Raw genomic sequence first — 14,036 nt, 5'->3', positions numbered from 1 at the left:
CTACAACTAAAAAAATGTTTAAAAAAAAACAACAATATCTGAATTACATGCACTTTTCATAAACATACAATTTGCCCACAAAGAACAGCATTTGAAACAAAAACTGATCTAAAAGTTTAAGAACTGTGTGCTAGTCACCTCTGTGGGTTAAGACATGAATCCCAGTTGACCTTTCCTTAATGTTTCAGCTTCTGATCATTTGCACGAATATACACACCATCAGCAAAGTCCTTCATTTACCTGCCTTCTCTCTCTTGCCAAGTTAATATCCTTGTAGCAAAAGGACCTTCTAACTTGTAATATGCTATTTTCACCTCTCCTCTTTCTCTCTTAAGTTTATTTCTCGGTACTGACACTTCAAAGTGGATAGCCTCCATCAAACCATGAGACTACAAATTTCCATATTTTTATCCCCATATTTAAAAGAACCTCAAACATATTTACCTGTCTAAGAAGTTAACTATATTGGGATTCTTTAATTCTTTCATCACCAAAATCTCATTAATGATCAGTTCCTTCTTTGGCTGTTTCTGTAAATTAATCTGTTTGATAGCAACCTATAAGGGAAATAGAATTGGGGGGAAAAAAAATCAATGGTTTCCCTAATTATCTTAGAAAATAACAAACACCAACCAGTTAATTATTTATAGTAACACACAATATTACATAGTAAGATTTAACTGACAAACAAGTAGTATTTTCACTTGCACACTGCCTATGCACAGTGTTATACACTATATGGACCCTAAATATGTTCAGATTTATCCTGAAGTTGATTAACTAACTTAAGGTCAATACAGTGCCAGGAATTAACCCTCTTTTCACTCCAACCTGGGAAAATATTTTTTAAAAATATTTGCTTATTCATGACATAATTCCTTCTATGTTCCCCTTAATGTGAGAATGGCTATAAATGACATAGATTCATTCTTACAACATATCTAACTTAAAAAATATATTCCTACTGATTATGCTTAGCTTTATCTAGTATTTCTCCTACACAAAAAGCTAATATAACATCTAGAAGTATGAAAAAGTTGCTACCTCCTGTCCCAGAGCCACATCAGTAGCAGTAAAAACTGTACCAGAAGCCCTAAGGGAGAAAAGACACAATTAGAATTAAGGTTTCTGAATCACTGCCATTTATAATAATCCAAAGACTAAAATTTTTTACCCTTCTTACAATTGAAAAAGGATGAAAGAACACTTGATTCAACATCTTAAGAACCAAAAAAAATAAATAAATAAATAAAGGAAAAGAGGAGGCCATCTTTCTGGACAAAACTTTTACTTTGAAATATTTCAGGCCTACAAAAATATAGGGAAAAAAAGAAATAAAAAAAAAATAACAAATACTCATGAATACAATTCCCTGCTTAAGAAACAAAGAACTGCAAATAAACTTGAAAATTCTTAGTAAGCCTTTTCCTTCAGCATTCTCCCTCCACCCAATGGTAACCTGTCCTTTTTGTTTATCCTGTATTAGATGAGCATCATTTCCATGCATTTTTGTATACTATGAAGTTTCAGTTTATGTATTTCTCTGCAATTTGCTTTTTTAAAATTCATCTGGCTGGGTGTGGAGGCACACACCTGTAAAAGGGCTAGGGATGTAGCTCAGTAGTAAAGCGCCTCTGGGCTCAATCCCCAGAACCATAAATAAATGAATAAACAAACAAACAAATATATTCAACTGGATTTGTGATACCTATCCATATACATAGGTATTAGTCTTATTAATTACTAATTATTCAACATATAACATCTATATGTTCAAAATATTAAGGTGATTTTCAATTTTTTATTATTAAAATCAGTGCTGAATTGAATTTAGTTGTTAAAAATAAATTCAAAAGGAAGTTACCAAAAATTCTCATTCTAAATCCCACAAATTATTTCTAAATCCACAGAACATTTTGTAGAGATTAGTAATATTAAAAAATTCAAGATGTTGGGGCTGGGGATGTGGCTCAAGCGGTAAAGCGCTTGCCCGGCATGCGCGGGCACTGGGTTCGATCCTCAGCATCACATAAAAATAAAAAAATAAAGATGTTGTGTCCACCGGGAAAAAAAAAATTCAAGATGTTCATTTGCTTTCAAGCAATACAGGAAAGAGCTTAATTAGTATAGTTTAAAAACAAATTACTAAACAAAATCTGATTGGCAGACTCAAAGATCAATACTCAATGATATGATTCAAAGACATTCATTCATTCATTTATTTATTTTTAATTTTACTTTTTAATTTTAGTACTGGGGATTGAACCCAGGGGTGCCTTACCACTGAGCTTACTCCCCAGTTCTTTTTATCTTAGGATCTAACTAAATTGCTGAAACTGGCTAAAAACTTGAAATCCTCCTAACTCAGCCTTCTGAGTTGCTGGGATTATAGGTGTGCACCACCATGCCCAGATAAATGTGTGGATTTTTGCTCTGCTTTGCTTTTGTTTTTGCATTGCCAGAAATCAAACCCAGGACCTCATGTATCCTAGACAAGCACTCTACATGGAACTACATACCCAACCCCAAATGAATGTTTTTATGGCCTATAATCCTGCAATAAAATTGTCTTTTAAATATGTTATGGGCAACTTTTCCATCTAATAATCCCTTACCATTTATGAGAAATAACATTTAATAAGAAACAATGATGTAAAGTCATTGCTGACATGTAGGGGTTTTTTTTTAACAATTACATTATGTATTTACACAAATCCCCTAGGGTACCACTCATGGAATGCAGTGAACGCTCAATGTCAGGGGGAAAAGAGAGATCATGCTGAATACCCAGTAAATAGTGAATATTATGACAATACAATCATAAACACTTACCCCTGTCCAATTTTTTCATATCTTGTATATTTTTTCTTAGGATCACCTATGCTCACAATAGTTCCTATTTTAAACAAAAACAACATTGCAAGCTCAGTTGAACATTTTAAACACAAATTAATTTTGGTATAATTATTTCTTTTAATAAACTCTGATTTTAAAACACTGGTTTTCAAACACATCAAATTTCAACAATAATTTTTTTCAAACAAAACACTGAAGAAACTTAGTAAAAAAAAGCAAAAAGGTATCCGAAACAAGAAGACACATACTCTCCACTAGGTTAGGACTCCTAACTAATCACTTTCTCAAAAATCATGACACTCCAGAACAACCAATTGTTCTAGTCTGCCTGAGATTTAAGGGGATTCACAGGATGTACAGCTTTCCAAATGGCAATTTCAGCTGAGGCAAAAGAATCATAAACTCGAGATCAGTCTTGGAAACTCAGTGAGACCCTGTCTCAAAACAAAAAATAAAAAGGTTGGGATGTAGCTCAGTGGTAAAGCACCGCTGGGTTCAACCCCCAGGACCAAAAACAAACAAAAACTTAGTAATTCCTGGAAAATTGGTCACTCTACTTTTCTACCACACTGCATATATTACACACAGTGATAAGTTATGAAACTACTTACTATCAGTAATAATAAATGAATGATATCCAAATGAAATAACCCTAAATGGCTTTTCTGACTATTTCAGTATATCTTCTTTTAATATATTTAGGAAATCACCTACTACTAATATGAACTAATTATGTATGTATTTTAGGAATGTTCAAAGTCATAATTAAGAAAAGATCAAAACTTAAATTCTATGACCAGTAAGTCAAAACATAAGAAAATCACATTAGGTCACCCCATTTGGAGTAGGGGCCAAGCAGAGCCGCCGTCCGAGCCTGCAAGTTAGGCAGACCTGCGACTGACCGGGGAACAGGCGTGGTAGTCACGTCACACCAATTGGAGGTGGGGCAGAGCAGAGCTGCCACCCAAGCCCGCAAGGTAGGCAGACCTGCGACTGACCGGGGAACAGGCCCAGCGGCCTGCCGGCGTGGTAGACACGTTACACCAATTGGAGTAGGGGCAGAGCAGAGCCGCCACCTGCATCTGGAACAGGCCCAACGACCCGCCGGCGTGGTAGTCACGTCACCCCAATTTGAGTAGGGGCAGAACAAAGCCGCCACCCAAGCCCGCAAGGTAGGCAGACCTGCGACGGACCGGCAGAACACGCCCAGCGGTCCGCAGGCATGGTAGACATGTCACACCAATTGGAGTAGGGGCAGAGCAGAGCCGCCGCCTGCATCCGGAACAGGCCCAACGACCCGCCGGCGTGGTAGTCACGTCACACCAATTGGAGGTGGGGCAGAGCAGAGCTGCCACCCAAGCCCGCAAGGTAGGCAGACCTGCGACCAACTGGCGGATCAGGCCCAGCGGCCTGCCAGCGTGGTAGACATGTCACCTCAATTGGAGTAGGGACACAGCAGAGCCTTCGCCCGCGCCCGGAACAGGCCCAGTGGCCCGACGGTGTTGTAGTCACGTCACCCCAATTGGAGTAGGGGCAGAGCAGAGCCGCCACCCGCGCCCGCAAGGTAGGCAGGCCTGTGACCGACTGGTGGAACAGGCCCAGCGGCCTGCCAGCGTGGCAGACACGTCACCCCATCTGGAGTAGGGGCAGAGCAGAGCCACCGCCTCTGCCCACAAGGTAGGCAGACCTGCGACCGACCGGAGGAACAGGCCCAGCGGCCTGCCGGCATGGTAGACACGTCACCCCAATTGGAGTAAGGGCAGAGCAGAGCCACCGCCCGCCCCTGGAAGGTAGGCAGACCTGTGACCGACCGGCAGAACAGGCCCAGGGGTCCTCGGGCATGGTAAACACATCACACCAATTGGAGGAGAGGCAGAGCAGAGCCGCCGCCCGTACCTGCAAGGTAGGCAGACCTGCGACCTACCGGCAGAACAGACCCAGCAGCCCGCCAGCGTGGTAGACAGATCACCCCAACTGGAGGAGGAGCACAGCCGCTGCCCGCCCTGCAAGGGAGACTTTTCAACTATACAAGAGCATATAAATATATAGGGGGAAAATTTCAAAACACAACAGTTTCAACAAGCAGAAAGAAACGCGAGCAGTATGAAAAGACAAGGAAAGAAAGGACCACAAGCAATGCAGGTCAACTCAACCTTAGAAGAGGTAATAGCTGCAGCAGATGGAATGTCAGATAAAGAATTCAGGATATACATGCTTCAGATGATCTGGAGTCTCAAGGAAGACATTAGACAGCAAAATCAGACAATGAAAGATCACTTTGACAATGAATTACATAAACAAATCCAAGAAGCAAAAGATCAACTATACAGGGAGATAGAGGTAATAAAAAACAAACAAACAGAAATCCTAGAAATGCAGGAAGCAATAAACCAACTTAAAAACTCAATTGAGAATACTACAAGCAGAGTAGAACACTTAGAAGATAGAACAAGACAATGAAGACAAAGTATTTCAACTTGAAAAGAACATACACAGCTCAGCAAGACTGTTAAGAAACCATGAGCAGAACATCCAAGAAATATGGGATAACATAAAGAGACCAAACTTAAAGATGTCATTGGGATACAGGAAGGCATAGAGGTCCAAACCAAAGGAATGAGCAATCTATTCAATGAAATAATACGAGAAAACTTCCCAGACTTGAAGAATGAGACAGAATCCCAAATCCTAGAAGCCTACAGGACGCCGAATGTGCAAAATCATAAGAGATCCACACCTAGACACATTATAATGAAGATGCCCAGCATACAGAATAAGGAGAGAATTTTAAAAGCTACAAGAGAAAGAAAGCAGATTACATTTAGGGGTAAACCAATCAGGATAACAGCTGATCTTTCAACACAGACTCTGAAAGCTAGAAGATCCTGGAATAATATATTTCAAACACTGAAAGAAAATGGGTTCCAACCAAGAATCGTGTATCCAGCGAAATTAAGCTTCAGGATGGAAGATGAAATTAAAACATTCCACGACAAACAAAAGTTAAAAGAATTTGCAGCTAGAAAACCATCTCTTCAAAACATCCTTGGCAAAACATTACAGGAAGAGGAAATGGAAAAGAACAATGAAAACCAACAGTGGGAGGTAGGACAGTAAAGGGGGGAAAATAATCAAAGAGGAAAACAAACCATGTTTAGTAACATAAATAAACAAATATGGCTGGAAGAACTAACCATATCTCAATAATAACCCTAAATGTTAATGGCTTATACTCACCAATTAAGAGACACAGGCTAGTTGAATGGATCACAAAACAAGACCCAACAATATGCTGCCTACAGGAGACGCATCTGATAGGAAAAGATATACATAGACTGAAGGTGAAAGGTTGGGAAAAATCATATCACTCATATGGACTTCGGAAACAAGCAGGAGTGTCCATACTCATATCAAATAAAATAGATTTCAAGCCAAAGTTAATCAAAAGGGATAAAGAGGGACACTACATACTGCTCAAGGGAACCATACACCAACAAGACATAACAATCATAAATATATATGCCCCAAACAATGGTGCAGCTATGTTCATCAAGCAAACTCTTCTCAAGTTCAAGAGTCTAATAGACCACCATACAATAATCATGGGAGACTTCAACACACCTCTCTCACCACTGGACAGATCTTCCAAACAAAAGTTGAATAAGGAAACTATAGAACTCAATAACACAATTAATAACCTAGACTTAATTGACATATATAGAACATCAAGCAGTTACACTTTTTTCTCAGCAGCACATGGATCCTTCTCAAAAATAGATCATATATTATGTCACAGGGCAACTCTTAAAGACAATATAAAGGAGTAGAGATAATACCATGCATCTTATCTGATCAAAATGGAATGAAACTGAAAATCAACGATAAAAGAAATAAGGAAAAATCATGCATCACTTGGAGAATGAACAATAGGTTACTGAATGATCAATGGGTTATAGAAGACATCAAGGAGGAAATTTAAAAATTCTTAGAGATAAATGAAAACACAGACACAACATATAGGAATCTACGGGACACATTGAAAGCAGTTCTAAGAGGAAAATTCATTGCTTGGAGTTCATTCCTTAAAAAAAGAAAAAACCAACAAATAAATGATCTCATACTTCATCTCAAAATCCTAGAAAAAGAAGAGCAAAACAACAGCAAAAGAAGTAGAAGGCAAGAAATAATTAAAATCAGAGCTGAAATTAATGAAATCGAAACAAAAGAAACAATTGAAAAAATTGACAAAACTAAAAGTTGGTTCTTTGAAAAAATAAATAAAATTGACAGACCTTTAGCCATGCTAGCGAAGAGAAGAAGAGAGAGAACTCAAATTACTAGCATACGGGATGAAAAAGGCAATATCACAACAGACAATTCAGAAATACAGAAGATAATCAGAAATTATTTTGAATCCTTATACTCCAATAAAATAGAAGATAGTGAAGGCATCGATAAATTTCTTAAGTCATATGATCTGCCCAGATTGAGTCAGGAGGATATAGACAACCTAAACAGACCAATATCAATTGAGGAAATAGAAGAAACCATCAAAAGACTACCAACTAAGAAAAGCCCAGGACCGGATGGGTATACAGCAGAGTTTTACAAAACCTTTAAAGACGAACTAATACCAATACTTTTCAAGCTATTTCAGGAAATAGAAAAAGAGGGAGAACTTCCAAATTCATTCCACGAGGCCAACATCACCCTGATTCCGAAACCAGACAAAGACACTTCAAAGAAAGAAAACTACAGACCAATATCTCTAATGAACCTAGATGCAAAAATCCTCAATAAAATTCTGGCAAATCGGATTCAAAAACATATCAAAAAAATTGTGCACCATGATCAAGTAGGATTCATCCTTGGGATGCAAGGCTGGTTCAATATACGGAAATCAATAAATGTTATTCACCACATGAATAGACTTAAAAATATGAACCATATGATCATCTCAATAGATGCAGAAAAAGCATTCGACAAAGTACAGCATCCCTTTATGTTAAAAACTCTTGAAAAACTAGGGATAACAGGAACATACCTCAACATTGTAAAAGCAATCTATGCTAAGCCTCAGGCTAGCATCATTCTGAATGGAGAAAAATTGAAGGCATTCCCTCTAAAAACTGGAACAAGACAGGGATGCCCTCTCTCACCACTTCTGTTCAACATAGTTCTCGAAACACTGGCCAGAGCAATTAGACAGACGAAAGAAATTAAAGGCATAAAAATAGGAAAAGAAGAACTTAAATTATCACTATTTGCGGTCGACATGATTCTATACCTAGAAAACCCAAAAGGGTCTACAAAAAAACTACTAGAACTAATAAATGAATTCAGCAAAGTGGCAGGATATAAAATCAACACACATAAATCAAAGGCATTTCTGTATATCAGCGACAAAACTTCTGAAATGGAAATGAGGAAAAACACTCCATTCACAATATCCTCAAAAAAAATAAAATACTTGGGAATCAACCTAACAAAAGAGGTGAAAGACTTATACAATGAAAACTGCAGAACCCTAAAGAGAGAAATTGAAGAAGATCTTAGAAGATGGAAAAATATACCCTGTTCATGGATAGGCAGAACTAACATCATCAAAATGGCGATATTACCAAAAGTTCTCTATAGATTTAATGCAATGCCAATCAAAATCCCAACAGCATTTCTTGTAGAAATAGAGAAAGCAATCATGAAATTCATATGGAAAAATAAAAGACCCAGAATAGCAAAAACAATGCTAAGCAGGAAGTGTGAATCAGGTGGTACAGCGATACCAGACCTCAAACTATACTACAGAGCAATAGTATCAAAAACAGCATGGTACTGGTACCAAAACAGGCGGGTGGACAAATGGTACAGAATAGAGGACACAGAAACCAATCCACAAAACTACAACTATCTTATATTTGATAAAGGGGCTAAAAGCATGCAATGGAGGAAGGATAGCATCTTCAACAAATGGTACTGGGAAAACTGGAAATCCATATGCAACAAAATGAAACTGAATCCCTTTCTCTCGCCATGCACAAAAATTAACTCAAAAATGGATCAAGGAGCTTGATATCAAATCAGAGACACAGCGTCTGATAGAAAAAAAAGTTGGCTATGATCTACATACTGTGGGGTCGGGCTCCAAATTCCTCAATAGGACACCCATAGCACAAGAATTAATAACTAGAATCAACAAATGGGACTTACTCAAACTAAAAAGTTTTTTCACAGCAAAAGAAACAATAAGAGAGGTAAATAGGGAGCCTACATCCTGGGAACAAATCTTTACTCCTCACACTTCAGATAGAGCCCTAATATCCAGAGTATACAAAGAACTCAAAAAATTAGAAAATAAGATAACAAATAACCCAATCAACAAATGGGCCAAGGACCTGAACAGACACTTCTCAGAGGAGGACATGCAATCAATCAACAAGTACATGAAAAAATTCTCACCATCTCTAGCAGTCAGAGAAATGCAAATCAAAACCACCCTAAGATACCATCTCACTCTAGTAAGACTGGCAGCTACTATGAAGTCAAACAACAACAAGTGCTACTGAGGATGTGGAGAAAAGGGTACTCTTGTACATTGCTGGTGGGACTGCAAATTGGTGCGGCCAATTTGGAAAGCAGTTTGGAGATTCCTGGGAAAGCTGGGAATGGAACCACCATTTGACCCTGCTATTGCCCTTCTCGGACTATTCCCTGAAGACCTTAAAAGAGCATGCTACAGGGATGCTGCCACATCGATGTTCATTGCAGCACAATTCACAATAGCAAGACTGTGGAACCAACCTAGATGCCCTTCAATAGACGAATGGATTTAAAAAAATGTGGCATTTATACACAATGGAGTATTACTCTGCATTAAAAAAGGACAAAATCATAGAATTTGCAGGGAAATGGATGGCATTAGAGCAGATTATGCTAAGTGAAGCCAGCCAATCCCTAAAAAACAAATGCCAAATGTCTTCTTTGATATAAGGAGAGTAACTAAGAACAGAGTAGGGACGAAGAGCATGAGAAGAAGATTCACATTAAACAGGGATGAGAGGTGGGAGGGAAAGGGAGAGAGAAGGGAAATTGCATGGAAATGGAAGGAGACCCTCAGGGTTATACAAAATTACATACAAGAGGAAGTGAGGGGAAAGGGAAAAATAATACAAGGGGGAGAAATGAATTACAGTAGAGGGGGTAGAGAGAAGACGGTAGGGGAGTGGAGGGGAGGGGGGATAGTAGAGGATAGGAAAGGCAGCAGAATACAACAGACACTAGTATGGCAATATGTAATCAATGGAAGTGTAACTGATGTGATTCTGCAATCTGTATACGGGGTAAAAATGGGAGTTCATAACCCACTTGAATCAAAGTGTGAAATATGATATATCAAGAACTATGTAATGTTTTGAACAACCAACAATAAAAAAAATAATAAATAAAAAGAAAATCACATTAAATTTTCACTTACTTAAGATAAAAGAAGACAGGGACATATCAGGAAACTCACATACATAATATTATATAGGTACTCAATTTCAAGTTAGCCACTTAAGTTCAAGCCAAGAAGCTAAGGGCAAAAAGATAGGGGGATGTGATAACTAAAGGTCACAAATGAATAGCCACAACTATTATTCTAGTTCATTTTTTTAAAGCAGCAGCCCTCCTAAGATAAGGTCTATTATATACATAAATATCTATAGGATACCACAGTCAAAGCAGTTTTATATTGGAAAGTACTAAGGAATCAAGAACAAATTAATGTAGAACATGTGATTATAACAACCTGTCTAAATACAGTATTTTTCCTTGATCCTTCTATGTCACATGTTCTTTCTAACTATAGTTACTGGAGCCTTGTAATCCCCTTCCTGGAACTGTTACATAATTTGTAATGCTTGATTCAGGCCACTGATAGTTATTAAAATTAAAAGGGAAAAGTGTTTTTCCCTTGAATGTATTTTATGACTACACGTTCTACTTTGAAAAGCTATAGGTTTGGACAAATATATACAACCTCTTTTGATAAGGTTTGCAACTATGTCCATGTTCATATCCTTCAGATTTGGCCCACAGAAAAGAAGTACTGCTCTCAAAGGGACTGACTTCACTATCAATACATAATATATTTCAACAAAAAACTGAACATTCCTTTGCCTTCACATTTTTTTTTTTGAGGGGGGCAGGGAAGTACTGAGGGTTGAATCCCGGGGCACTTTTTATATTTTATTTTGAGACAGGGTCTCCCTAAGTTACTCAGACTGGTCTTGAACTTGAAATCCTCTGCAATCTCCTGCTAGGATTATAGTCATGTGCCACCATGCCCAGCTCACTACATTTTAATTGAAGCATCTATTTCTGTAAGAAAACAATTTTTCTTTCTGCCTTGAGGCAAAATAATAGGCATATATTACAATCCAACTGGGTCTTTTTTTTTTTTTTTTTTTCTTTTTTGCAGTGATAGGGATAGAATTCAGGACCTTACTTACACTAGGCTAGTGCTCTACTACTGAGCTATATCCCCAGACTTGGGTCATATGTTTTAAGAAAATTAATAAATTAATTACATAATAATGTAAGGTGGGGGTTGTGGTTCAATGGTAGAGCACTTGCCTAGCATGTATGAGGCACTGGGTTCAATCCTCAGCACTACAAAAAAATAAATAAAATGAAGTTACTGTCCATCTACAACTAAAAAATATTTGTTTTTATAAAATAATGAAAAATGTAGGTAACATACTTAATTTCTCCATAATCTCTTCATCTGTCATCTTTGTCTTCTTTTTCTGTTTGTCTGAAGATTTGGCACCACTGTCGACATTTGAATCACCAACAGGTGCAGGAATGGGGTCAATTACAGACCGTGTATAAATCTGCAGAGATATAGTTCATTACTGAGATTTGAGAAAAAAATATTTTCAGATATTCTTACTGGAACACTAATTTTTTACCCAAAACTGTTATCTCTTTTTGTTCTAAAGAATGCAATATTTTCAGACTACAAAAAAACATGTATTGAAAAACAGTGTGAAACATTTTTCTTTGCCATAGAATAAATTTATTTAAAAGTATATCTAGCAGCCAGGCACAGTGGCACATGTCTGTAATACTAAGGACTTACGCACGAGGCTTAGACAGGAGGATTCCAAGTTCAAAGTTAACCTCAGCAACTCAGTGAGGCACTAAGCAATTTAGTGAGACCCCGTCTCAAAATAAAAAGTTAAAAAAGGGGCTGGGAATGTGACTCAGTGGTCAGATGCCCCTGAGTTCAATCCACAACACCAAAAAACTATAACTAGCAAAATAGTAGGTCCATGAATAAAATTTATGTGTACCTAGATCTAAAATAGTAAAATGGACTGGGGGTGTACTCAGTGGTACAGTGAGTGCTTGCCTAGCACTTGTGAGGTACTGTGTTTGATCTTTAAGCACCACATAAAAATAAATAAATAAAATAAAGGCATCTACAACTAAAAATATTTTTTGAAGTTAAAAAAAATAAAATAGTATAACAACATAGTAAAAAACAGCTCAGTTTAAAAATGTTTTTAATAAAAAAGATGAATAAAATGCAAAAGACTAAAACTTTGTTGTTGAAATAACTATTACTAATTTCTATAAAACATTTTACACAAATATAATACCTACCCTCCCTTTCACTTCAAAGAGCCAGTTATAAGGATTATTGAAAACTCAGCCATCTGTCATGAGATGGGATCCAATGGCAGTTCTCGGAGCCACCACATCACAGTCCAGCCCCCTTAGTACTTTTCTCCCTGGCTCCATCTGAGCTCATTACTGTTGAAATTCTCCTCAGCTGGGGAGGAATTTCACTCTCAACTGTCTTTAGAATGCCATCAAGGCTTTGAGAGAAATGTCAAAATGAGAAATAAAGTACATAATCTGGGGAAGAGGAAAGATCTAAGTTTTAGATAGAAGAGTTACCCACATTATGAAACAGAGAAAAAAACAGATAAATAGATGACCTTTCTGGGAAAGAGGGCAAAACATGGAAAGAAAAAACCCAGGGGCTGGGGCTGGGGGGCTCAGTGGTAGAGCACCTGCCTCACATGAGTGAGGCATTGGGTTCGATCATCAGCACCACATAAAAATAAAAAAATAAATGAAGATACTGTGTTCATTTACAACTAAAAAAACAATAATTTAAAAACCCAGTGAAGGGGCTGGGGATGAGGCTCAAGCGGTAACATGCTCGCCTGGCATGCGCAGGGCGCTGGGTTTGATCCTTAGCACCATATAAAAATAAAATAAAAGATGTTGTGTCCACCGAAAAACTGAAAAATATTTAAAAAATTCTCTCTAAAAAAAAAGATAAAACCCAGTGAATTAAATATTCTAATTTTAAAGCAGCCATTAGATTTTTATTTTTCAAAAAAGTAGTTTTTGATGAGTACTCTTTAAGTAAATTCAATCTTAAATTAATTTTCTCATACTAAAATATTTTAAACTTGAAGACTTTTTGAAATAATCACTGAAAGTCAAATACAAATAGCTGTTTTTAGAAACACATACATACACAGATGCACACACCAGGTCATTAGCCAATCACTCACTGATTTCGTATGATCTGGTCGTGGGGCAATGACAGGAGGCGCGGCCTCTTCATCATCATCATCTTCCTCTGTTACTACAGCTGATGTTTCTGACCCCTTGGTGTTAAGCTGTGTTCATCACAGGAGCAAAGGAAGACAAGCCAGTAAAATAAAAAGGTTAAAATGTGACCATCTCTCTTTTTTTAAACATACTTCAAGAAGTTGTCTTTTCAATAGCTAATTTTAAAATTTTTAAACCTTACTACTTCCAATATAATCAATTAAAGAGTAAAGGTGATTTTATGAAATATGGAAAAATAAGTATATGAAATAAACATGATAAACATTCTTGAGTACTATTTACAAACATAGTAGTTATTTACCTCTGATGGCTGAATTTATTTTAAAAAGCAAAATAAAAATTTGGTTTTGGTAACCTAAATTAGAATAAGAACAATAAGAAATCATGAACTTACTGCTGGTGTTCCAGAAGGGAAGCCATCCTTCTCTGAATATGAAAAAGAAAAGTATGTTAGCAATTCAAGAAAGAAAACTTTTTTTTTTTTTTTTTTAAAGTAAGAGTGAGAGAGAGTGAGAAAGAGGGAGAGAGAGAGAGAACTTTAATAT

At 37.2% G+C, this 14,036-nt stretch overlaps 1 protein-coding gene across 1 annotated transcript in view; it reads right to left on the bottom strand.

The window, feature by feature from the left end:
* The window catches only part of Pak2 (p21 (RAC1) activated kinase 2), a 78,216-nt gene that overhangs the window by 14,996 nt on the left and 49,184 nt on the right, over nucleotides 1–14,036 (bottom strand). The window contains exons 5-10 of the mRNA XM_026393942.2: nucleotides 13,886–13,917; nucleotides 13,431–13,538; nucleotides 11,597–11,729; nucleotides 2,833–2,896; nucleotides 1,045–1,093; nucleotides 445–557 (exon numbers count right to left, since the gene is read on the bottom strand). Of these exons, the coding sequence (XP_026249727.1) occupies nucleotides 445–557; nucleotides 1,045–1,093; nucleotides 2,833–2,896; nucleotides 11,597–11,729; nucleotides 13,431–13,538; nucleotides 13,886–13,917 (499 nt within the window). The remainder of the gene's footprint in view (nucleotides 1–444; nucleotides 558–1,044; nucleotides 1,094–2,832; nucleotides 2,897–11,596; nucleotides 11,730–13,430; nucleotides 13,539–13,885; nucleotides 13,918–14,036) is intronic.

Source organism: Urocitellus parryii, chromosome 2, assembly GCF_045843805.1.
Source record: "Urocitellus parryii isolate mUroPar1 chromosome 2, mUroPar1.hap1, whole genome shotgun sequence".
In the NCBI taxonomy this organism is placed as follows: Eukaryota; Metazoa; Chordata; class Mammalia; order Rodentia; family Sciuridae; genus Urocitellus; species Urocitellus parryii.
Note: the sequence above shows the minus strand (reverse complement) of the source record. Positions and strands in the feature narration are given on the sequence as shown.